Source organism: Echeneis naucrates, chromosome 16, assembly GCF_900963305.1.
Source record: "Echeneis naucrates chromosome 16, fEcheNa1.1, whole genome shotgun sequence".
In the NCBI taxonomy this organism is placed as follows: Eukaryota; Metazoa; Chordata; class Actinopteri; order Carangiformes; family Echeneidae; genus Echeneis; species Echeneis naucrates.
The window spans coordinates 23,596,884-23,622,629 of record NC_042526.1 but is presented as its reverse complement, the minus strand read 5'-3'; the positions used below and the strand labels follow the sequence as shown (position 1 = coordinate 23,622,629).

At 40.0% G+C, this 25,746-nt stretch overlaps 1 protein-coding gene across 8 annotated transcripts in view; it reads right to left on the bottom strand.

The window, feature by feature from the left end:
- The window catches only part of ppip5k1b (diphosphoinositol pentakisphosphate kinase 1b), a 48,137-nt gene extending 25,801 nt beyond the window's left edge, over positions 1 to 22,336 (bottom strand). For all 8 annotated transcript variants that reach the window (XR_003841732.1, XM_029521988.1, XM_029521989.1 and 5 more), the window contains exons 1-15: positions 22,113 to 22,336; positions 13,093 to 13,663; positions 11,241 to 11,436; positions 10,630 to 10,720; positions 9,725 to 9,810; positions 8,687 to 8,841; positions 8,232 to 8,333; positions 7,994 to 8,155; positions 7,061 to 7,182; positions 6,070 to 6,171; positions 5,463 to 5,549; positions 5,161 to 5,236; positions 4,685 to 4,794; positions 2,379 to 2,464; positions 1,200 to 1,325 (exon numbers count right to left, since the gene is read on the bottom strand). Coding sequence is in view for 7 of the 8 variants with exons in the window: in XM_029521988.1 (XP_029377848.1) it covers positions 1,200 to 1,325; positions 2,379 to 2,464; positions 4,685 to 4,794; positions 5,161 to 5,236; positions 5,463 to 5,549; positions 6,070 to 6,171; positions 7,061 to 7,182; positions 7,994 to 8,155; positions 8,232 to 8,333; positions 8,687 to 8,841; positions 9,725 to 9,810; positions 10,630 to 10,720; positions 11,241 to 11,436; positions 13,093 to 13,269 (1,678 nt within the window). In the remaining variant the exon portion in view is untranslated. The remainder of the gene's footprint in view (positions 1 to 1,199; positions 1,326 to 2,378; positions 2,465 to 4,684; positions 4,795 to 5,160; positions 5,237 to 5,462; positions 5,550 to 6,069; positions 6,172 to 7,060; positions 7,183 to 7,993; positions 8,156 to 8,231; positions 8,334 to 8,686; positions 8,842 to 9,724; positions 9,811 to 10,629; positions 10,721 to 11,240; positions 11,437 to 13,092; positions 13,664 to 22,112) is intronic.
- Positions 22,337 to 25,746: the final 3,410 nt, after the last annotated feature.

Here is a 25,746-nt window from a genome sequence, read left to right as displayed (position 1 = left end):
GTTAATTTTAAATAATTATCTCATTTTGAAGAAAATAGAAAATAGGCCCTGGATTAGGATGTGGCCACCATGTGATTGACAAACTGTACCACCCCAAATACTCCTCAGCACCATCTTCAAATGGAAAAAAGGCTGCTAAGCACAAAATATGGCAAAAACAATATGTATAATATAGCACACAGTGAACATGATTACAGGAAAATATATATCAGTTTAAGTGGCTTCTTTTGTTTTGGTTTTTTTTTGGTGTCTCTGTCTACAGCATCTAATCACTCACCTTCTGCTGTTGTTACTTTTCTAAGCTGGCATCTGACCAAAATCTACTTCAGGTTATAGATAACCTCATTCAACTGCACATCAAAAAACCTGAATTATCAGCAACTCTAAAACCACAAAGCTACAAATGCAAATAATGAATAAAAACAATTCTCAGTGACTGTGTGAAGTCCCAAAATCTGGCTTGATGGCTCTCAAACACTTGACCCTATCTTGAGCCTTGCGGATAGATAGATAGATTAGATAGATTAGATAGATAGATAGATAGATAGATAGATAGATAGATAGATAGATAGATAGATAGATAGATAGATAGATAGATAGATAGATAGATAGATAGATAGATAGATAGATAGATAGATAGATAGATAGATAGATAGATAGATAGAACTTTATTGATCCTCAAGGGGAAATCACCTAGTCAGGAGCTCATCAAAATAAAAATAAAAAATTGTTTGAAAAGCTACGCTGGGGTAACGTTTGGAAAGTGGAGAGCATAGAGAACGGGCTGTGCCATTATCACTTCTCCAATTTGAATGTGCTAAGATGATGTGGATGTCTCTGTTTTAGTCTGGAGGCATGTATGAGTTTGTGCATTTGCTTGCTTGAGGGCATGCAAGCATTTGTACACCCAAAGCTATCTCTATCTAAAAGCGTTTTTTAAACATGGAAAATCAGGAAATTTGATAAATTAATTTGAGAATGTTAGGAATGGTCCACAAGAGGGGAAACTATCAGTTCTGTCTCTTAAAACACATATCTGCATTGATTAGTGGTTTAGAGCAACAAGCATACAGGAAAGAAATTTTCACCACGGAAATTAGTTTTCATCAGAGCCATAAAACAAAGAAAGAAAGAAACAGAAAAACCATGTGAGTGCTTGAAATAGCTGGTGTGTGTGTCTGGGCATGGGTGGTTGGTACCTTGGCCTCCAGGGTACATGCAGCGGAAAGCCCTGCCCAACTCCTCAGCCTGAACCCGGCCTGCAGGTGTCAGCTCTCCACCCCACTTCAACACCAACAGCAGAGAAGGGCCGTCTTTCTTAGAGTCTGGAAAACAGCAGGAGCAACAGTTGTGTTACTCATGTCAGTAATCACTGCACAAAAATGCTGAGCTGAACTTTCAAATGGCTCCAAGCTTTCAGGTGGTAAGTGGTGTAAGCACAGATGCCGTTTGTTTACCAGCTAAATTTAAAGACCTCAAATGACTGAAGTACCTACATTTCACATCAATAAACTAAATATCTCCTCCTTTTTTGCTGAAATTGTGAGCTTGGGTGCCCCAGGAAGAAAAAGCTGAAAGCTGAGCGACTTTTAGACACCCGTTTCAGTGTGTTGGCTAATGACACATGCTCAGGTTTGCTCTTCAGTAATTTCCATCAACTGTGAATCCAGTAATATAAAATGCTTCTTTATTACCTGATTTAGCATATTCCATTTACTAAAATATTTGACTTTTTTATTATTTAAATTTTCATGTCAGCATCTTGTTAATCTTTAGCTGCATCAAAAGCCTGACCTTGTCTCTCTCAAACTGCTGAAATCCCCAACTAGTTTGTGAACTACTGTTTTGAAGTCTCTAGTTTTTATTTTGGTCATGAAACCTTTTGATGCCAGAAGAATCCATAATTATAGGAGAATGTGTGAGAAGGAGTGAGGTGTGGATCTCACCGGTTCTGTACTCTATCTTGATTGTTTGACTCTGGGACCACCATTTAAAAAAAAATATCATCATGTTGCATTGAAGACTTGAAACTAGAGACTGAGACCAAAAACTAATAGAGAAAAATGTTAACTGAGCTAGTGAAACAACAGCTCAGTACTATCTGACTTCTTGCTCCAGCAGAGTCGCCCCAATGCGCCGGCTTCACTGTTCAGACCCACAGTCTATGTCCACTTGCCCCACGTTCTATTTCTCTCAGTACAAACTGCTTTCACCAAAACATGAATTTTAAACAATCTTAATAACTGTTTCACTTGTTTACTGTGGTTCTTTGATCTAATCCTATTTGTGTTGTCTGCTTACCTGCGTTTTGTCTGTTTCAATCCAAAAACACAATGCTACCATAAACATAAACAGCGGTTTTGTGTATGTGTTTGTACCTTCTTCTTCACTGGAGGCTTTAGGTTGTCCATTACGAAGGTAGGTCAGCTGGACTTTCCTGTTTATACCTGAGAAATGACCGTACCTGTTTTGGGATAGACACACATACAAAGCAGACACAACACATTTTGGTGTGCACATAGACAGAAAAACAGAAATGAACACAGACTGTGTTCCAATAGTTCAAAACTGATACACCAATAAAAACAGACAACAGAAGAACATAACAACCTTTTTAAGTCTTTTAACCCGGTCTTTGCCCACATATGAAGAGCCTCCACTAGCCCACTTTGTCGTGCTGTAGTAAGAATTTGCACAACGTGCGGACCTCAAAGTGTTCTGTAATAAGACAGGCAGCTGAGCAGCTGATCAAAAAGCCACATGATAATAGACGCACAACTAGCATAAATAACTCTGGCAGAAAGCCAGAGTGTTTGAGCTGCGGCTTACTGCATTAGGATGCTGTTTTCTGTTGGTTTGGCTGATGCAAGAAGTTTATTACAGTGATGTTAACAAGCCTGAAATTTTATTTTGTCTGCTAGCCACTGAGTGGCAAGTGTGAGAATGACAAATTAATTAAAACCAGTCAAAGGTACCTTACAGTATAAATGTAGGCCTAATTTTTTCAGGTAATTCTCCTCTATTTTACTATGAAAGTATGATAAAGTTAAATGATCAAAGTGCTCAGTCCAGAGGGAAATGCTCACAGCCTGTATTCAGAAAGTTAGCCTTAAAATCAGCCATCAGGTCTGTAACTTCCTGATGGCAAAGCAGTCACCACCTTCAGCTTTGTCTCAAGCCCTGTCCACCTGGACCCATTATACCACCTTTTTGTCTGAATTCTGCTAGATTTTCATGTAGTCCCTCAAAAAAACAGCCTAGCAATCAGAAGAGTCTAAGAGCCTCTCCTCTTTGCTGAATGACCAATTGGTACTTAAAACCAAATGTGAGGCTGGATAGAGGAGATGTAAAACTACATTGATAGGTTTTTTGATTTTTAAAACCACAAACACATTTAAAGTAAATGTATAGTAGTATAGAGCCAAAGTCATTTCACTCCAGTCACTTTTTAAAGGAGAGAACTATGATTTTAATACAACTGGACACCAATTCAACATAAATGAAGGTGAAGTGTACTATTTTTTTCACTAAATAATCAATTTATTTACATTATTATTATTTCTCCAACGAATTTTGACTTTCAAAAAAGGCCCAATGGTCAATTTAAAGCAAATATAGGCCAATATGAACACTGTGCATCTCTGTTTTGATGGCAAATATCATTTTCTATTTTTCTATCAAATGCACTGGACTGACGAATATAAAAAGTCCTACTGCAAAAATCTAAATTGAAAACCTAAACCTCTCCCATTGATCTGCTTGTGCGCTGTTAAACTCAAGATGTTTCATTGACGTGGATAACTTTTATGATTTATTCTAGTTTTAGTTCTGTTGTACCCATTCAAGTCATGAAATGCCTCCCCTCCTCCTCCTGTGATTCCTGTGAAACCTTTTCATTCTGATGGGACACCCAGATTATTTAGTTATCTTTGTGGAGAAGAGCACCAGCAAATCACCACAATTAGTCTAAATGCTGATGAAGAAGGAAGAAGTTAGAAGCTGCAGAGTCGAGTTGATACGTTTTGAGGAGGGCATGCAGATGAAGTGGCACGGCACGCTCAGAAACACAGTGAAATCATCAAAGACATTTTACTGTGTATGTGTCTGGTGTTAACGGCTACAGATGAATCAATGTTAATGGAAATTAAACATTCAGTGTCCAAAACATTGGGAATACCTTATAAATATCACCTCAGATTTCTAATGTTGCACAAACTATGAATAAACCACCCTCTTCACTCAGTTCATATCCATATTTGTGCCATTTGGTATTTGCTGTATTAGGCATTCCTAATATTTTGAACATTCAGTCTAAGAGGACTAAAGAAAGGAGGGTGGTAAAACCTCATCCTCTAAAATGAGAAACAAGAGGATGCGTACTGAGTATCATTCAAGCTGGATTCCCTTTTGGAGAGAAGAAGAGAGCAGAGAGGGATAGAAGAGGGAAAGAAAAGATAAAGCAAAGTTAGAGTCACGGGAGAGAGGGAGCGTATCATAGTAAACGTGTCTGGATATGAGCGTGAGAAGGATGACTGAACCCTGGTGGAGTGTGGGAAGATGAAGCTATGGTGGCATTGTGAATCACAGATGAGGGTGGGTGGCTGATGGAACAGGAAGATAATGACTAATGATGTATGTGTGCATTTGTAACAGACTGCATAGCCAATGTCAAGGTGTCGCTCACATTTCTAGGACGGTCTTGAGTTGCTCCAGTTTAGATTTTTTCTCCTCAATCTCACAGTCATTGTGCTGACCCAGTTCATCAAGTAGCAGGCGGGCGATATCCAGCACTTCCTGGAGACATTAAGGCAGTTATCCTTAATTTGCTTTTTATCTTTAATTTCACTTTCCAGACTAAACACATGCCGAGACCACTGCAAATATCCTGACTGAAGACAACAGCTTCAATATTTTTTTAATAGGATGGATGATGACAGGACTCAGACGGTTAAATCTAAATATTTAAACAACAAGGAAATTATGGTTTGTGTTCTGTAATAATTATGGATATGTAAACATTACTGTACCCTGTCTAGGAACATGTTGCTACTCCCTAAGCTCCATGAATGAAACTGTAAAAGTTTTCACTCATAATCTGCCAAAAACCAGAGAGAGACAAGCAGGGGAGAGAGAGTGAGGAGAAAGAGACACAAAACTCACCTGCAGTTGTTTTGGCTTTTTTAACTTTAGCTTTCCTGACTTATAGCCTCCATACTTCTCAAACAACTCAAAGAATCTGTGACAAAGAAAGAGTTATTTCGCAAAACCAGGTGAGACTGGATGAGGGAAATGTTAAATGAAAATAAAAGCTCGTTAAAACTGAAGGACTGAGGTCATCTGCACTGTTTTAAATCCCTTATAATGTGGGGAAATGTCACTATCTTAGAACAGATCAAGTTCAAGCTGTGCCAAGTAAAATGGGTGATGCATTTAGTAAGTTTTAGCCAGTGGAGGAGACTCACAGAGGATGTCGAACCTCCATTTTCATCTTTTGCTTTGGCGTACGATCCCCATGGCGGATAATGGCAATAACACATCGCAGCTCCATCCTGTAGAAATTAGAGTTAGGGAGGATTGTAACATGATTAAAATGCAGCTGATTCTTATTAGTGTTTCACCGCTCACCTCAGAAACCCTGATAAACACACTGCTCACCATCAAGAGTGTAACCAACACCAGTGAGACAGATGAGATTTCAGTGTGCCCTGAGGTCAGTGGGTCAGTCATCACAAATTACTCTTTGTCAAAATGCAAAGGCTCACTCCTCCTTGTCCCAAATTTTTGTTCCAGAGGAAATTGTATAATTTCTGGGTAAATTTTAAAGGTTTGACTTTAGGGATAAAATAATGCCTAAATGAGAATTAACAGGATTGTTAACTTGAAATTAGTGACTCCAATTTGTTGGTAATGTTGATCTTACTAGTACTCTCATCTTTAATTCATTATTTTATTATTTCAAACACACTCATGTCCGGTCATTCACATTTTCAGGATTTTGAAGGTATTGAATAGCGCCATACAACTAGTGTGTACACAGCAGTCATTTGACCAATATGTTTCAGTACATACATGGTTCCTGAGGTTGTGGGGACTATGGGGATATCTTCAGCCTCCATGGGTATGGACCAGGGGATGTGCAACTGGGGGGCTAATTCCCTCATTACCATGTTCCTGGCAAAGACAGAAAGGTAGTAAATCTATCAAACACTGAAAATCATTAAGATATCAGGTTAAAAAGTAATCCTGTGTGGTCTTTGAAAGCTGAGCATTAGAACTAAGAGTTATGTTTGTGCTTGTGTAAATTACTGGAGAGAAATTTACAAGTGTGCAGTCATAAAGCTTCGGTTACTGTGCCTGGAAGATGAGGTGATAAATCAAAAACAAATTGAGATGCAAAGCTGACAGCAGGATCCACCGAGATGTCAGGAGCAGTGAATAAGTTACAACATAACAACTTTAAGGTGCATTTACTTTGAAGCAGCAACAAGATTCGAATTACCAGCTGGCGGTTATGACAATAGAACAGGATATAAAATGTTACTTTATCCACTAAAGGGAGCTATCACATTTAAAAGGTCAAAAAAAAAAAAAAAAAAACTGGCATGATCTTTAACTTTCAACTCTGCACATATTATCCTCGAATCCTTCCTCAGATATTATATTCACAACAGTGGGACTCTCAAAGGAAGGCAGCTAAAGCAGGTGCTTTAACTGCCTTCCTTAACTGTCCATAACTGTCATTTATTACATTATTGTGTCATTTTTGCATTCAGCAGAGTGTCAGCTCTATTCAGACATCGTTTTCTCCCCTCCTCTCTGTACTCAGACATACAGTATTTTATTACGGCTGAGTTCACAATGAAGCTGCCTTCATTTACAGTTTTTTGTTGTTCTGCCCTCAGACAACATTACGAGTTTGAAACAGTGACTAAAATGTTGCCCATCAGGACGACAGGCAGCCAGCAGACATTTCCAAGCCATTTGCAGGTTGATACATGAAGTGATTGAAGTGTTCACGCAAAAGAAAAGTTACGTCAGTGCATTAGCTGGAGTTACCTACCCCAGGACTTTGGCACAGTCGTCATAGTATTTCATGGAGTTCTTGACGAAGCTGAAACCGTTAACGTCGCAGACAAAGGAATGGCCATTGGCTCGAAGCAGGTCAAAGCCGCACACCGTTTGCTAAAAATCACAGGCAAACTGGATTTAGGTGCTTTTAGAGGATTAGCAGATACTGCACATGTTTAGTTAGAACCAGGGAAAACACAACGCTGTCTGTTTTTAATCAGCCAGAGGTAACAGCATTACAGAAAACACAGATGCATGATCTGGAGGGATGAACTCTAGAGCGCACAGCTATAATTAGCGTTTTGGATGAAGTGAACACTTTGACATGAACAGATGATTTTGCAATACAAAAATCTCACCATGAATAAGGTTTGTATATTTTATTCTTTATTTCCTAAAGAGGTTGAGATCATACGTACACAGAGGTAACATCGTGTGCGTAATTAACTTTCGATAATTGCTTTTATAGCAGCTGAGTAAAATGGCAGAGTTGTGATAATTCTAAGTGGATGACTGTTATTCAGTCACAGGCGTTTATTTTAGATAGAACTATTTGTTTATCTGGAACACTTTCCAATTGAGCTCATACTGTCCGTCTCTTCAAAGCTATCCCATACACCAATCTTAATGTTCAGAGATTTAGCTGGTATATTTAAGTAATGACATGCTTTGTTTAGTTTGCAAGTAAAATAAGTAAATATCAACAGTTTGTCAACCCAGAGTCACCACAACTGTGTGTTTCTGTAACTGGCGTAAAGGCGTCTTTCTATTTCTCCAGATGATGCATGTTTGTGTTTACAGCACATAAAAAATTACCTTGTGGAGTGCTTCCAATACTTCCAATGGCACGCAATGTTACGAATATCAGTAGAATCACACGCTTATGAATGAAAACTGTGTTTGCTACATGATGACTGAAGTTTACCTTGAAGGCCAGGCAGACCTTGCGGGCCACCAATTTCTCCATGGCAGTAAGCATGACGGGGTAGCGGATCTCCTTCCCCTCACTGTCTCGCTCAACCTTTCCATCCAGAGCAGGCGACTTTCTGGCTTCAGCATGAGCATAGTCTGGACCCACAGTGTAAACCTGAGATAACATAAGAAATGTGTCTGTGCGACTCAGTCTTATTAAACACTTCCATCCACAGTCAAGTGAGTAATACCTTCACATCAGTGCCATCTGTGGGCATGAACTCCTCATAGATGTATGATCCAGTCTTCCGTACGCTGCTTTCTGGAGAGTATACGCTACTACGACTTCCAATCTACAGCCATGACAGAAAGAAAATGAAAAAGGTCATTTGAATTTCACCTCATTAACCAACCTTCAGGGCAGCAGCATAGTGGTTATTCCTGTCATGGGTTCTTTTCCTGGGCCTGGGGCCTTTCTATGTGGAGTTGCATGTTCTCAAGTGTGTCAAGGGTGTACGCAACTCTTGCCCCGAGCATTGGCTGGGATTAGCTCCAGCTCCAAGAGATTTCTTTTTGTCATTGAAAAGCAGTAAAACATAAGAAAGTGGCATTAAATCAGCATTCCATTCACTGGTGTTTGGGACAGTTCAGGAGTCAGTGTGAGCTCAGCGATGATCAGCCAATGACTGAACATTTTGTTACTGACCTTTCTAAACAGTCTCTGGCTGCCTCCTCCAGCAGACGTTGGATAATAGATGTAGACATTGTGGTCCTCAGCACACACAGGTTTCTCCACAAAGGGTTTAGGGAACCCCTCCCCATTCACCTCGACATGGTCCTCCCCTTCCACAAGGTTACACTCTGAATATGGACAAAAACTTAGTAAGCAATCCTTTAGATAGTCAAGACAAGAAAATGCACAGATACGTTACATTGTATCAAAATGTGAAATCACAACTTCTGATTTCCCAGCTGATGTCTAATGCTTTTCCTTTAATTTAATATAAGCTACACCAGTAAGCAACAGTGAAGATTTAAAATAAGGCTAATGCATCCACTGTGCTTCCTGTGTTGGCTGTGTGCTGTCACCTTCACCTTTTTTCAGAAGCTGCTCCCTTCCCCCACAGCTCTGAGGTGGTTCACCCTCACCTGCTGCTGCTTTGCAACTCAGCCAGGTTTAAGACTGCTGCAGACAGCAGCCTTTGCGCCAGAGTATTGTACCCTACTCAGCGTGCTCACTCCTCGTCTCTTGCCAGCCTGTAAAGCCAGCACTCTACTCCCAGAAGTCTTGTCCCTTGTTGGACTTTTCCCTCAATACCCAGTGCACTCTCCTGGATTTCCACTCTGCCCTCGGACCTTGGATGTCCCCCTCCCATCTGTTCTTTTCTTCAATAAACCGGTATCATCTTCCTCAGCCTTCATCTTCACCTTCAACCCAACCCTTCACCTTCATCTTCCTTCATCTTCCTTCACCTTCCTCTTTGGGTTCCTACATGCAAAGCCATCACACATCTAATAAGACTCACTAACTACTTTCCAAAAGGCAGCTGGCCAAAGTAAGCAACATAAAAATAGAGATAAAAAAAAAAGTCATTTAAATTTATCTTAGCTTACTCAATGAAAGACTTGCATTAAAGCACTTACAATGAAAACTGGAAATAATTATGTTCCTTTGGTTATATATTCTGATATCACTCATGTTCACATAAGATCTTATTTAACATAAGCAAAGCCTTCAGCAGACCTTCAGGATTGTCAGGATCTCGGTTTAACACAGCATAACGAGGTAGGTCAATGCCCTCTTCTTGTAGGATCCGGTACACCTCCCTCCTGAATCAAAGGAATCAAACAACTGTTATAAAACCTCCAAGTAGGATAATAATAATACAATAGAATGAGTGTGACTGTTGAGCTTGTGAGCCCTGTATTGCTACTTTTAAGTAGTAAAGCTAGAATAAGGTCTATAAAGGCATGTGAAACTTCATGTCTAACAGCCATCAAATGACTGCATTTTTGACCGGAAGTACTGAAGTGCAAACCAGTTTGTTTGAAAAGGGAAAATAAAACAATAACAAACCCCTCAAAAGAAAACAGTTTGTGCAATTTGGCAGTTATTAGTATCTGCCATGCATAGAAATTGTTTAGCTGGTAACTGTGGTTATTAAGAGGGAAAATAGCACTGTATCATCAGCACAGAATGGTGACCGACTCAGGGGTTCCTAATTATAGAAAAAAGAAGAGTAAGGGGCTGAGAATAGATCCCTGAGGAGCTCCAAGTTTTAGCTGCACCAATGTCAGCTTACAATTTCTAATTTCCTCGGATTGAACTGAAAAGGTAAATAAATAAATAAAAACCTGAAATTTCCATACCATTTATTTTTTTAATTCCAGTTGTAATAGTCTGATCAACTCAGTCAAAATATACAGAATTTGTTTCTGTGCTATCACAAAACTTTACTGAAATGTTCTACAATTTAAGAACATTTGGACATGACTATGTGGAGTTAAACTTATTATATACATGCTTGTTGAGAAAAAAAACTATGAAACTTAACTACGAGCTATTAGTGAGTTAGTTCTAATGAAGATCGTATTGCTTTATATGTCTTATATTTTTAGGCTGTTTATTTGTTTTACTAATTAACATACCTATCCTGAATGAAATACTGCATGTTGAGATCATTGATTAACAGAGGATTCCTGAGCTTGGTGTACTCTACAGCTTTGTCCAGGGGAAAACCTGAAAAAGAATCACAAGGACAAAAAAGTGCATCAGCCCGAACAGCATGTTCAACAATCAGGACTCAACAGCATTTACCATTACCATACCATTACCAGCATTTACAATGAACTGCAGTTAAGAAGGATTTAAATACTTGTTTTGATATTTAGTTGGCTATAATGGTGGTTCACTTCAGTGCACTAGTTTCTAGAGTGGTAGAGGTGGTTAAAACAGTAACTTGCTAATTGCTTATAGAGATTATAGTACTAGTATCACCTCATATCTTTATGTCTCAGCCATTTGGCCAAGTGTGTGAAATATTGTCATATATCTCCCCTTCCAGAGTCACAGAAAGAACAAGAGAGGAACTGATCAAGTCTCTTGGACGAGACACAAATATCTTCAAGAAACTAAAAGAAGTTGGTTGAGTCAACATCTTCTGAGAACTTTGCCCTGGATGGCAAAAAACCTACACAAACATACTTATATTATATGGGCATATTGACAAGGTCAGAAAACCTTCATTTTCAGGCTTTACCTTTGGAGTGGAAGGAGATGAGGCAATCACAGAGTGGCCATTTCTCCACCGGTTCCTCCAGGATAACCTCCTCTGGAAAGATGACCACGTCAATGTAGTCAAACTTACAAAGGCGCTCGAGGATCTGAGTCATAGGCTTGGACTTCGACTTCTTCATCATGGCACAAATGCCAACCACAATCTGTCGCTCTGATGGCTGGTGGAGGGGACAGGTGAAATGAAGAAATTATGGATAAAGAAGAACATGCTGTGTCCCCAGATAAATGGGAGACTTCACATATCAGGACTCCCAAGTAAGTAATGGATCATTTCAAATTCACTTTATTGCCACAAGTATTCACTCACCTGCTTTGACTCTCATATGAACTTAAGTAACATCCCACTCTTCATCCACAGGGTTTAATATGACGTCGGTCCACCCTTTGCAGCTATAACAGCTTCAGCTCTTCTGGGAAGGCTTTCCACAAGGTGTTGTGTTTTTGACCATTCTTCCAGAAGCACATTGGTGAGGTCACACACTGATGTTGGACGAGAAGGCCTGGCTCTCAGTCTCTAGGTGTTCTATTGGGTTGAGGTCAGGACTCTGTGCAGGCCAGTCTAGTTCATCCACACCAATCATTCTCATCCATGTCTTTATGGATCTTGCTTTGTGGACTTGCACTCAGTCACGTTGGAACAGGAAGGAGCCCTCCGCAAACTGTTCCCACAAAATTGGGAGTATGGAGTTGTCCAAAATCTCTTGGTATGCAGTTCAGAGGTTTTGGACAGTGTGTGACCTCACCAATGTGCTTCTGGAAGAATGGTCAAAATCACTACAACACCTTGTGGAAAGCCTTTCCAGAAGAGCTGAAGCTGTTATAGCTGCAAAGGGTGGACCGACGTCATATTAAACCCTGTGGATGAAGAGTGGGATGTCACTTATATATAGTGAATTTAAAATGGTCCATTATTAATTGGGTTTCCTGTTATATTTAAGTCTCCCATTTATTTGGGGACACGGCATGTTCTTTATGTACAACAAGGTCCATGACTGTTAGCCTTGCTACATTGTTGATCAACTTGTCGTATCCTTACTGGGGCCAAAATTTGAATCAAGTCAAATCAAATCCACTTTTTAGGTGTTACTTATTGTATAAGAGCAATTAAGAGCAATTTGCAAATGAAATGCAAAAGAATATGCAAAAAATCCTGCAGGAGCTGAACATGAAATATGTTGAATCAGTTTTTGTGTTCGTCCGATCTTAGGTCTATGCCACTTCTCCTGCAGGAACAGTAAATGTGCGAACTCTCTACATATAGAACATCAATTACAGACACAGAGACAAAAGACAGAGTGAGCACACCAACACTGCACCACAATTAAGTCCTTTTATAGCTACAGGATCACACAAGAGAACAGAGGCCTTCCAGTTGTTTGCTTGTTCTCATGCCAACCTTTGTATATTTCTGTTTCCATTTTTTCCGCTATCAAATTCCAAATAAAACTTTCCTCTTTAAAATTTCCATGCCTGTTCACGTCCCTCTCCCAAAAGATGGCCAATAATGTAGCTGCCTGTTGTGTTCCAAAATTAGCTCTTTTTCCATGAAACGCAGTGACTGGAAAAGTATGACTGATATTTATAAAGCTAAACCTCTAAAGAAGAAGAAGAAAAAAAATCTAGGTTAAGTGTGACTTGTTTGAGCCTTTCCACCATGTGCACTGCGAATGAAAAAAGTTTCATTCAGGGAATTAATAACTGATAATATCACCACTGAAATCAGTCTACTGATACATAAAGGTACAAGGTGCAGCTCATTACACACACTGACACAAGGAAAACTTTCACTCAGACTATGTGTACCTGTAACTTACCGACTCATCTTCATCATCCTCCATTTCTTCTTCACGAAACATCTCGCACTTCATGCCAGGCTCTACTTCACCCATATTTTGCTCGTCATCTTCACAGCCTACCACAAACAGAGCAATATCTCCGTCACCCCTATCCTGTCCTTCTTCTGGCCCTGTTCCTTTGCAGGGTTTGGACATCACAGGTTCATACGCAACATGACTGCTTCAGGTGACCACTCCCAGCACAGCATGAAATAGTGACTGTGGTGGTGAATCAAGGACAAACAATGTCAATTGTTGCACTACTGCTGGGTGACTGACAGCTGAGAGTCGCAATGACAATGTCAAGGGTCTGTTGGCGTTTCTGAGTTGACTGATAACAGCTACGTGATGGTACAATGTGTGCTGAGGTAGAAAATGTGTAGTGGATATCCTACACAGAGGGAGCGGAGTCCACGTGTGTTGAGGTAGATGAGTCAAGATACTGGTTGTAAAAACTCCCTGTGTCAGGACAGAGGAGGTCTGGCACTGAGAGAAAACATGTCCTGGTCTGCAGACTCCACAGTCAACTTCTGGCCACCATGTTTCCTACCTTGGTCAAGGAAAAAAAAAAAAAAAAAGAAAACAGAGACAGTTTCAGCAAAAAGTTTCAAACACTTCCTTTACAAGAATGCTGTTAAGATATACAACGGATGAAAAGTTAAACTAGAGCTGGCCTTTCCATCGACTAGTTACAGAGAAGTTACATCTCTGCTAACTCACTTACATAGATATCTGGATAACAACAATGCTGGTGTTGTAGTTTTAAAATCCCCATTTGTGAAATAAACACCAGGGTTTTAACATCAACATCACAACAGAAGACATCTGTTGATTTTTAAATGTTTCCATTGTAGTGAAATGTGAAGTATCCATCCAATCACCACCTACACTGGCCATCCTTGAAGGATCATATGAGTACTGCAACCAATTCCAGTTGTCATTGGACAAAGGCTCACCATGGCCTGTCTCTCACAGGGCTGGCATATAGAGATAAACAACTATTCACACTCATTTAGAGTCTAAAATGAACACAACATGTTTCTGCACTGTGGGATGAAACATGGACCCCGGGGTTCGAACACAGAACACTCTTACTGTGAGGCAAGAGTGGTAACCCTCAGCCCACTGAACCATTCTTGAAATATAAAATATAATGAGTAATTTTAGGATTTTTTTTTTTTTATTGAATCGGCGATACTCTATATACACTTACAAACCCTTCAAGAAATGCAGGGATTATTCAGGAGACTAAAACAGTGACAAATCCTTAAATTAAATCCTGATCTAAGAGTAAACAGTTTCCACTGTGCAGTTTTAGCATTAAACTCAACATCATCTTCTGCCTGCTGCTGAGTAAACACATTTTCCATGCTTTTGTTTTGTGTTTCCATGGCGACAGTGCCTGAAGAGGAGCCACACTCTGTCTCTATTGTGTCCTGTACATTTAACGACACACACTTAGGATCCAACCTGAATTTTATGTTGTAATACGTTAATATAATGTATGATATAGCGCAATACATTATTAATACATGATGGTTTTCCATTTCCCATCTGGGTAACAGTGGTTCAAATTTCATCTAGAACTGTTACATGACAGCAAACAAACAGTTTCGTTGTCATTTGAAGACATTCTTCTGGGTTTTTTTTGCTGCTTTTTACTTCCATTTTATAAACATCTAAACATTTCATGGAAAAATGATCTGTAGATTGGTCAAAAATCACAATGATTGTCGTGTGCAGACCATAACGAAATCAAAGGCTGATCATTGGCTGATAATTGCTTCCTGCTTCCTAGTTATTACAAAGATTCTGTATGATGGATAAGTTTGTGGGGACAGACATCTGTCTTTGTTCAGTCACCTCCTCCCTCTGTCTCAAAAGGTCCCTGAAATCATGCTGACAGCTAGTGGAGGGTCCCCCTTCTTATTCTGTGAAGAAATGGGCTGTTGACTTCGAATGAGTCTGTGCAAGGCCAGTGACTTGTACAAAGCTAGTGGGAGTAAACAGGCAGGTGACTCCTCAGGTAAAGCCTATTGGCCCCTTTTCCACTGCCAGTTGAGGTTTCTTGTCTGGTCAGACTGAGGACACACACAATCACACACCATTACAGAGTGTGCACACACACACACACACACACACAGACAGACAGATGAAGAAAGATTAGTTTTGAAAATGGATAAATGTCTCACTGTCTCATCTTAACTGCAGCCATCAGAAACCAGATTTTAGCGAGTTGGCTAAAGGAAAAGAGGTTGAGAGTTGAGCTTCATGTGAGGTGTCTCTAGAGCTGTGTAACTCTCATATCTCAGGACATGAACTTAATGATGCCTTGTAATCAATTACTCCATCCAAAAACTATTCCTGCTTTAGGGCTTCTGCTTTCTAATATCATTTCAGCATTATTTACTGAGGCTAGCCATCTTTCTGTTCCTTAGTGCTGATTATTTCATTCAGTGCTTTTCTTAAAATTCTCACTCAATCTCTCATTTTATACTGCTTATCTGTAAGGGTCTCAGGGCGTGCTGGAGCCAACATTCCTGGTGAGGGCGGGGTACACCCTGGACAGATCGTCAGTCAATCGCAGGGCCACCAGACAAAGACAAACAATCATTCACGCATACGGGCAATTTAGAGTCCTCGGGGAAGAACATGCAAACTCCACACAAAAAGGTCCTGGGCCGGGGAATCAAACCCACAACACTTAACATTACTATGAGGCAACCGCACTGCCTTTGCTTTTGTGAAAATCTGAGAAAAAAGTAACATTAGGGATTTAACTACACTGTTGCTCATTGTCACATCTCATAATCACTGTATAAAAAAAGTTATACATAAAATAAAACAAATAAACCAATGCACAGTGGAGGATATACTTCTTCATGTGTTGTCCCACATCAACTTAATAAACATGCATACAACGCACAAGCTTTAGGAAATATGGATAAAACCAGTGTCACTGTACAAATAAGATATTAACACGTCAAATTTAATGAAAATGTATCTTTTTGTACTATAATCCCTGCAAGCGTTCATCTAATCCCTAGAACAACTGTCCTGTTTCTATTGGCTTTGAAGTCCTTGAAATGATTTCCAAAATAACTGAAATATTACACAGTAGTTTCTGTATAATCATCGCACACACAACAAAGCTGAAACAGATGCTGTAAGAAATCAAAAGATCCAGGGTGAAATAATTTGTGAGGCTGAACAATGGTCAGAATTATAAAAATCCCACTGCATTTATATGGTGACTGTGTATGTGGTCACTGCTTATTTGTGATCCGATCCATGTTACACAATAAAGAAACAACGTTGTTATGTCATTATCTGTGCTGTGCCAAAGTCTGTAAGAGAAACGTAGCCAAGGTGGGCACAGAAACTCACTACTGTACAACAACAAGTCCACAAACATGAAACACAGCCAAAGACACTTCTTGTGCCTCTCATGAGTACGGTCCAACAGCCGCTCCCCCCTTCAAACTACACCACCACCATCTAGAACTTACAGCTGACTCGAAGGGAAAAAGCTCCAGAAACAGATGTCCTTTCAAGACGGACCAGAAACCAATTGCACACTCCACGCAATCTTTGAATGACTGCAAGAACTTTTTTAAGTCTCTACAACTCTTAGTTCTTTGGCTATGTTACATGATCTGCCTGTGTCAGAGCCGACTCCGTCCTCCCGTGTCCTGGACTTTCTGCTAGGACATACCTCAATGGAACCCAGCCTAACCTTGGTACCCAAAAATAACTGCTCTGTGGGCTGAGGGGCAGATGGGAAGTGGGGGTTGGAGCCAAGGCACTGGTGTTGGGTGCCATGGGCCAGCTACGTGACCCAAAGACCCCTCATCATCACTAACCTATGAGGTGATGACAGGCTACTCTACACCAAGGGGAAGAACACAAACAGAGATAAACTTGTAAATAAATATTTGTAACTGCTGTGAGCTTCAGTTTATTCAGTCCTTCCGTCAGCACGGACCTTACTCTGCTAGCATCATGAAGCCACACTGCACAAGAACAAGCTCAGGGATGAGTTGAAACACCTGTACGCAAACACGTCACACCAGCTATATTAAATGGAGTGACGATTAAAATAACTTTCAGCAATGAGCCCGGCTGGAGTCACAATTGGCTTAAGAGGAAAAACAGTTATGATTCAGTTGCACATGATTCAAGTGCACTGACATTTCAACTTTGTCTGCTGCTGGAATTTTTCTCTGTATACTGTAACATTTCTCCAGAAATGATCTACTTACCGATGATTTGCCTATTGTAAAGTTGAATTACTGACACAATAAAGCTGAATAATTTGAGTGACCAAAAAAAAAAACTTAGTCAATGTTTGCAACCGAAGCAGATAGATTTATCTTCTGGAAACTGCAGATTTTAACTGCATTTATGTCTGATTACAGACTACAGTCCAGTAACATTTAGGAGAGACTTGTGTTGTTTGTTTACAAAGGCCTAAATGATTTGGGACCGTGGGACCGGTCTACATTGCATTTATGCGATTAGCAGACTGGCTGAACAAGATCTGAGAGCTCATACATTGACATATAAAGAAAATGGGCCTTTTTTTTTTTTTTTTTGCATTAAACTCTAAAAACCCTGCCAACACTGATAAAAGCTGTGGGCTGTGCCAACATTTTTTAATAGCAGCTGAAAATTGGTTTATTTAACCGATTGTCTCATATTTTACTATTCTTTCGTTCTTTTCGTTTAATTACCTACTGCTTTTCTGCTATCATTTCCTTATTCTTATATTCACCCTTGTTTTATCTGACTATTTAATTTTTTACTGTTATTTTAAGACACTTTCCACGACCCCTCTTCATAAATAAAGCTTTCAATCATTGTAACACTAACGTTTCTATTGTGTACTGTTCTATTGTCTACTTGTGGTGATACCAGTATGACCATTATAGGTTGGCTATTGGACCAACAATTTACATTTGCCCTAAAGTAGCTTCATGGTTGTCAAAATAATCACACTCAATATTAGTGTCAGAAAAAGTGACGACACGGGCCAAGGCCAGCTGGTTACAGTGCTTACTAGTAGAAAACACACAACTAAGAGATAACAGTTGTGCTTTCCACTGACAATGACGGCTCTTGTTGAGTAAAGTGACAAAGAGCTAGATGCTTTAAAAATACAAATTTGCAGGCTTGTCATCAAACTGTTAGATGTTAAGTGGTTATTAAATTTGTTATCAGATTTTTTAAACCTTAGTGGCAATATCATCCTCAATATTAGTTTCAAAACTGTTGTTCAAACTAATCCTCTATATACCTGTCCAAACACCTGATGCTGACTAGTCTAAGTTTTGGCTCATTATGAAAGCATAACAGTTCTGCATCATAGACCAACATCAGCTGTGCCCGGCTGATGTCATCCTTCAGTGGCTGCCAACAGAGGCAGATTAACATTAGAAATGTTTTTACCGTCAGTTTGCATACAGACAGAGTAAAGGTCCATGGAGGACGCCGTGAGAATCACCCTTCACACAGCCCTGCAGCACCTGGAGCAGAGACACATGTGTCCAGATGCTGTTCATCATCTGTAGCTCAGCATTTAACACCATCAGGACATCCTAATCAGAAAACTTCTCCATCTCTGCTTTTCCTCATATCTCTGCTCCTGGATCCTGGACTTCCTCACACACCATCCCCACTCTGTTAAATTTGGCTCTCATTTCTCCTCCACACTCAATCTTAGCATGGTCTCCACAAAGGGCTGTGTTTTAAGCCTCCCTCTATACTACACATACACCGCACGCCCATTTCCAAATCAAACGTCATAATCAAGTTTGTGGGCAACACAACAGTCATCGGCCTAATTTCAGGAGGGGAAAAGACTGCCTACCGAAATGAAGTCTAAAGATGGCCAGGCCGTGCTCAGCAAACAACCTTGGCTTAAACAAAATAAAACAAAAGAGCTGATTCTGGATTTCAGGAAGGCCAGGGACAACGACCACCTGCCTCTCTTCATAAAAGGTTTCTCGACATAAGCATCACGGACACTCTCCTGGACAGAAGGGTTAGGGTTAGGTCCTGAGGAAAAATCACCTCAGCAGAGCAGTGATGGTGGACTTCTACCATGCGATCATCGAGAGCACTTAACATGCAGACTAACTGTTTAGTACACAGGCTGTTCAGCAGTGGGGAAAGCAGTGATTTGATCAAATCAGCTCAAAATAAATCATCAACTGCCCACATCTCTCCCTGGAGGAAACTGCCGATGCTCAATACCTCTCCAGAGCATAAAACATCTTTAAGGACTCCTCACATCGTGGTCATTCTTTGTTTGACCTCATGCCCTGAGGGAGGTCATATACAACCATAAAAACCCACACAAACAGACGCCATGATGTGCTGTTTTGTGTATGCTTGTGATTGCTAATGCTATTTTTTTTTTTTTGTTTGGAGTATGCAATGAAAATAAAGGCAGGCTAATTTCAGACAGAACAGTGGACAGAAAAAAGGAGACAGATGAGACAAATAAAATCACCGTGCAAGACATTTTCATCTCTCCATCTGTATTGTTTGTCTCCAGAAGAATAAAACCCTCCATACCCCATGAATAAATCAGGAGGCTGATTAAAAACATCCCCAGCTGTCACCTGTCGGCCTTCGTCCACAGATGAGTCACCTCAGAGATTGCCGGAGGGATGGAGATCAACAAAACCACTCCAATAAATGGCTTTTAACCTTTGAGACTGTCTGCCACAGGACGTTGGTGGCATGCTTATGACAGGCTGGAGTTGGTCAATAGGTCCCATTCACTGCCCCCATTTCCATGACTTAATGTTTTACTGTCAGCTATACTTTGTGCCTGGTTTGATAAGGAAAACAATAATGAATGATACTGTGTTTATGATTTGGGCCTTATTATGAAATTTAATAGCACTACGGCAATTTTTCAGTACATTTTCAAACAGTAAATTTGGAGATAATTAAATAACCAGTTAGTTATCAAAATAGAGTTCAACACTAAATCATTACAAAAAAAAGTTAATTATTACACCCAATAAAACTTAGAAAGTTATGGACATATGACACAAACATCAGCCTTAAGGGTCAGATAACATGCTGGTGATGTTATCAGCACACAGCTAGCACTGGGAAAACAGTTGAAGCTGCTTCTACAAGCTAATAAATTCATTATGCACTGAGCTCTGGACAAATTAGCTTTGTTTGCAAATACAAACTGCTTTCATCACTGAAATCAGAGGCTGTAATCGGCTTGCTGGCTGCAGGCCCATGACTTCTGTAGCAGACAGGGGTGTAACTGTACCTATATTCATGTATTCGTACTGAATGTTCTGTACCGAACAGGTTGGTACAAATACATGGACTAAAAATATTACCACGCTAGTGCAAAGGATACCTGCTCACCACTCCTCGTTTCCTCCGAGTGACTGCACACTATCACAAAGCCCCGTATGTTGTTGTACGCCATCCTAGCGTACCTCGTGTAGCATGTAGCATGCAGCACTGACCAGCCACACTGAGCAAATTTGAGTTAACTAATCTAAAAAAAAAATGACCCAGTCTAACGTTAGCAAAGACGAGCCACGCAGAGCCATCTGGAAACTCATCTTAGCATCATCTTTTCTGTTTTCTACACTGAAGAATTACACATGTGAGTAGGACTTCAAGTTTATTTCAACTTGTATTGTAAAGCCAAAGAGGTTTTTTATTGTTTACAGTATTTTCTACATTCTGCACTTTAGCTGATCTTTATTTTATTTCGCTGTCTAGACCAAGGTATGTTCTCATTTAAAAAGAACCATTTGTTGTTAAATTTGTTCACTGTTTTATACTTTCAATTTGACAGAGAATGAAAAATGCTTATATATTTCTGTACAGAAAATGTAATGTAAATGACTTCCTTTACACCCTTAGTAACAGATGAGCCCACTGAAAGCTTTACAAGATGACTTATTGAGCGTGGAAAGACACATGGATCTGTTCTTCTGCCTCTAGCCTTTTGATGAATAACTTTTGTCAAGTGCGCTGGTTTCAGCATTACACTAAAATAAAACTTTAATGCGACCCTTGGGAGAATCTGGGCTTCTGCATCAGATGCTACAGAGATGCCAGGGAGAGAGAGAAAGGAAAAACCCAACAACATTAAGCAGGAATATAAACAACGATGCATTCATACACACACACACGCACACATATATGAATGTAGTAAAACTGCAACAACTGCAGCACAATTTATCAGTGAGAACAAAAGAATCGCTCGCAGTAGGACTCACAGCAGCCGGATACACTGAGCTTCTATGCACCATAATGTGTGACACTAGGAGACCTACAATCCAGCAATTTTAGGGCTTGATGTCCATAAAAGTTATTAAAATGAATATGTTTGTTTAAAATTGACACCAGTGATCATCTGACTTTGCGTGTGATGATAGTAATATGACATATGAAATCAGACTTTTCAGTTTCTTGGAGGGCTGATTGCAGTTTAATTCATTCACTCTGATCATACTGTTGTGATGCCTATTATTCATCTTCTAACATGGAGCTGCTTCTCTTTCCTTTTCTGATGATGTTCAACGGCATGTTGATGGTGCAGTCCTGTTTTCTCGTATGTTCACTATTTAAATTTCGTTTCGATTTGTTTGCAGCTTAAATGCAATTGCAACACAAGCCAAAGTAATTTAAATGAAACTAATAAACACAAGACTTTATGGAAACCGAGCAGCCAACTGATAATAACAACAGCAGTAATAACTGTTGATGATGGAAACTGAATCAATGTGAGTCACCGTGTAGGACATGGCGGTTCATCACTGGGGGAGGGAGGCTTTCCTCTGTGAACGGACACACACACACACAACACAACACAACACAACACAACACAACACAACACAACACCGTGTCTACACGGCCGGCTCATTCATTCCGCTCCGAGCAGCCTTCACCGGTGAAGTCAAACTTCGTCGGCCCAGCACGCTGCAGGTGTAGCTGCAGAAACACACCTGAGTCCGGAGCCGGAGGTCCAACTTTCCGTTCCGCAGCAGGTCTTCAGCTCGGGGACTTAATGGCAGCCGGTCAGCCGGTCACTTCCTTGTTTCCCTCCCGGCCGCTCGGAGCCGGAGGGACCGTCTTCTTTCGCTTTGTTTCCCGGAGAGCTACCTGCTAAAAGTTCATGGCCGGTCACAGCCGCTGCCGCTGCTCGCTTCCTTCCTCTTCTCTGCGTCTGTCTCACGCTCCTTTTGTTTTTTTAGGCAGTTTTTATTTATTTATTTATTTCACATAAAGTTTAGAGTTTTGCACAACGTTGTGTCGTCACTGCCACCCAGCGGCGACACTTCCGCATTGCAGCGTCACACACGCAACACAAAATACAGTTAGGTAGATAGATTATTGTTGTTGTTGTTGTTGTCGTTGTGCAGTAACTGTTCATACCCTCTTCCAGGGGATAAATAAAGACTATTTAAAAAATTAAGATTAAACTAAAATTGGTTGTGGTGTGGTCTCGTCTATGTTGGCCCAGTTCTTTTTTAGTTAAATGTGAATAATGCAGAAATATCCACACTCAAAGCAGTGAAGGAAAAGGCTATCAAGAGGGTGTCAATAGTAGCTTTCTGTAATCTTAAACACTACTGCATTTAATACAAACGTAATTTTTTAACCTTAATTTAACCAGGAGATCCATAATCTCTTTTACAAGAGAGTAATGGCCAAGATAGGCAGCAGCAATCCTGAATTAAATTCTTTGGTCCATAGAAAGTATCAAATGTGTATGATTACACATAACCTTTATATTTCATCAGGTGACTTCCACCTCGCACAGTAAACACACAGAGTGATCAGAAGTATGAAAAAAGCCTCACATAGATTTCCATAATCCCACAGTTCCCAGCATCAGACTGGCCCAGTTGCTGCCAGCAGACAGCCCGGTGTGGCTGATGTGAGTCTGGCAACCTGTCAAGAAAATGTGGAGCGGCTCTCTGTCCCATCATGCAGCAGGACTTGAGAGGCCAGTCTGTCCTGTAGTATAAGAAAGTAGTGTTCACTAAAAACCATTGACCACCTCTTCCCTCCTTCTCCTCATCTTCTCTCTCTCACCACCGATCCACCATCCAAAAATCTCTTTTTTTAAATACTTGAAATTATGTAATGCATTAGAAAATATAAATGCTCTGTGGAGCGCTCTGTCTCGGCCCATTCAGTGGGCACACTATCAGTGATGACTACTGTATGTTGGGTTCCTACAGTCTGCTGACAAGCAAGTTCAGCATGAACAGAGACCAACACAGAGGAAACAGAGGTGAAAAGATCTGTCAGAACCGCAACATTAGAGCAGTTCGTCTACAGTCAAGTTACTGTAAACATCTGTAGAAAGGAAGTAATTCAATTTGTCCACGGTGACTAGCGTAGCTCCTAACCCAAATAAGAAGCAGGGAACTTTCTCTTTATGTAGTTTCCACGGATGTGACTTGTGCACTGCTGCTAATGATGAAGAATGAGGTGAACGGGTTCTCCAGGTAACTTTTTCCCAGAGATTTAACATTCTTGCTGTTATTAGGGATCATAAACTCTGCTACATTTACTTAAACTGAGAATGAGCTTCACACAGGACTGCACTGATATGTCGTTGGCTGAAGATTAAAATTGTTGCAGTGATGACAGTGATACACAACGATCTGCTTTGGTATTGTCTGCCCTTCACCACAGTGGTCAGAGAGTAAAAACCTCATTTTACAGCTGCAATAAAAGAACATTTACTAAACCAAAATTTTGATGTTCATGTGTTTTACATAACATTTCTACTAAGAGAATGTTGCTTCCACATTCATTTGTTTATTTAATGTGCTTCAGATTAATATTTTACACAGAAAGCCTGTTTATTATAAATTATTATTGATATGTTGACTAAACCCTCCACGAGTTTAGAAAGTGGTCAAAGGCTGCTCCATCTCGTAGACCTCAACTGAAAAACTGTTCACATGTTAATATATCAGCAATAATATTGTCTATGATAATATTACACTGATTACAAGAACTATTTTTACATCATGAGAAGGTTTGTGAGAAGTTCTTAAAGTAAAAATAATCAGTTCTAAAAACAAGCACTTATGTGAAAATTCTTTTTGAGTAAAGTAACCAAAGAAAAATGCACTAATGTGTATATTGGTGTTGTATCTGGCTGAGGTGAAGCTTTTTAGATACTTCAGTCCTTTTGACCCTGTCGGGCGGCCCCCTCCCCCACAAAGGTTCACAAGATAAATCTGAGGGGTCATGGGAGGAGTCACAGGAGAGAAAGGAGTCGTTGGTGGAACTGCCAACTAATCAGAACTATGACATGTTTTTTTTTTTGTACATGTTGTACGTATGTTTTTCTCCAGACTCGTTCTTCAGTACTATCAGTGTGTCGGTGTTGCTCATACATTCACAAATGTGTATATTTATATTTAGAAAGTGGGCCTTGACAGGCATACACACACACAAACACACAGATATGCTCTCTCTCTTTCTTTACCCCTTTTCCTTCACAGATAAGAAGAGATTACTGGCCAGGACTAGCTGGAAGACCCAATGCCAGAGAAGACATGCAAGCACGTCACACAGATGCAGATGCAAACGCACACACAAAACACACATTTTTGACATGTGCACCAATGAGGATACCTCTGAATGTGTCTTCACATCTGTATTTGGTAACTATAGGATTATAATATGCTTTAGGATCTCAGTTTAACTATGCACTAATGTGTGCACATAATACTTCCTGTCCTGAAGTGCTGCCATCCTCTGGCCAAACAGAGACAATGCATTGTTTGCACCAAAAAATGTACGTATGTTTCCACATTACTTGCAACAGCTCAGTGATGGGTCAATGCTTTTAACAAGGATGTGAATCAGTTTCTATGACATTTAGAGCAACCTGATCTCAATCCAGTCAAACATCTGCAGAGTACATAAGGAGCAGCCACCTGTGGGGGATATGACAATTTACCTTTGGAATTGAAGATGGAGATTTGTGTGAGCTGCCAAACTAAGTAAATTAAGTACAATTTGTCAGTCTGGGCTCTTGAATCTATCTACAAACAAACAAAAAAACCTCACTCTAAGTGTATATATGACTGTCGACAGCACACGTCAAACAATGTGAACCTCATAGTCAGATATGGACTATTTGCATGTCCTTTGGAGGAGGTTCATTATAATTCACTGTTCTTGTGCATTTATTCTCAACTAGCTATATGCTAAGAGTGAATGTTGTCAAATAAAATAAATACCTGTAAGGCTTCTCATTGGAACAATCGGTGTTTGAGCTAAACATAATTACTTCTTAGCACATTAAAATTGTTAGTTGTAAATTTGTTAATGCTGCATGGCCAATATTAGAATTCCCAGCTGTTTAAGTAGCTGAAAGCTAAAATCTCAATTCGCTCTTGTTTCTGTCTCTTCTTTTAATGCTATCATAGTTATCACGCTAACCATTTAGCCCCAGCCCATTAAGCACATACAGTCACTTTCTGAATCTGGTCTGATGAAGTAACTTCTACATTAAATGCCCACTAATGCCAATTTTGGCTGTGTAGTAATTGATAAACTCAGGTTAGTACACAACAATAACTGCAGGGGAAGATGATGGGTTGTTAT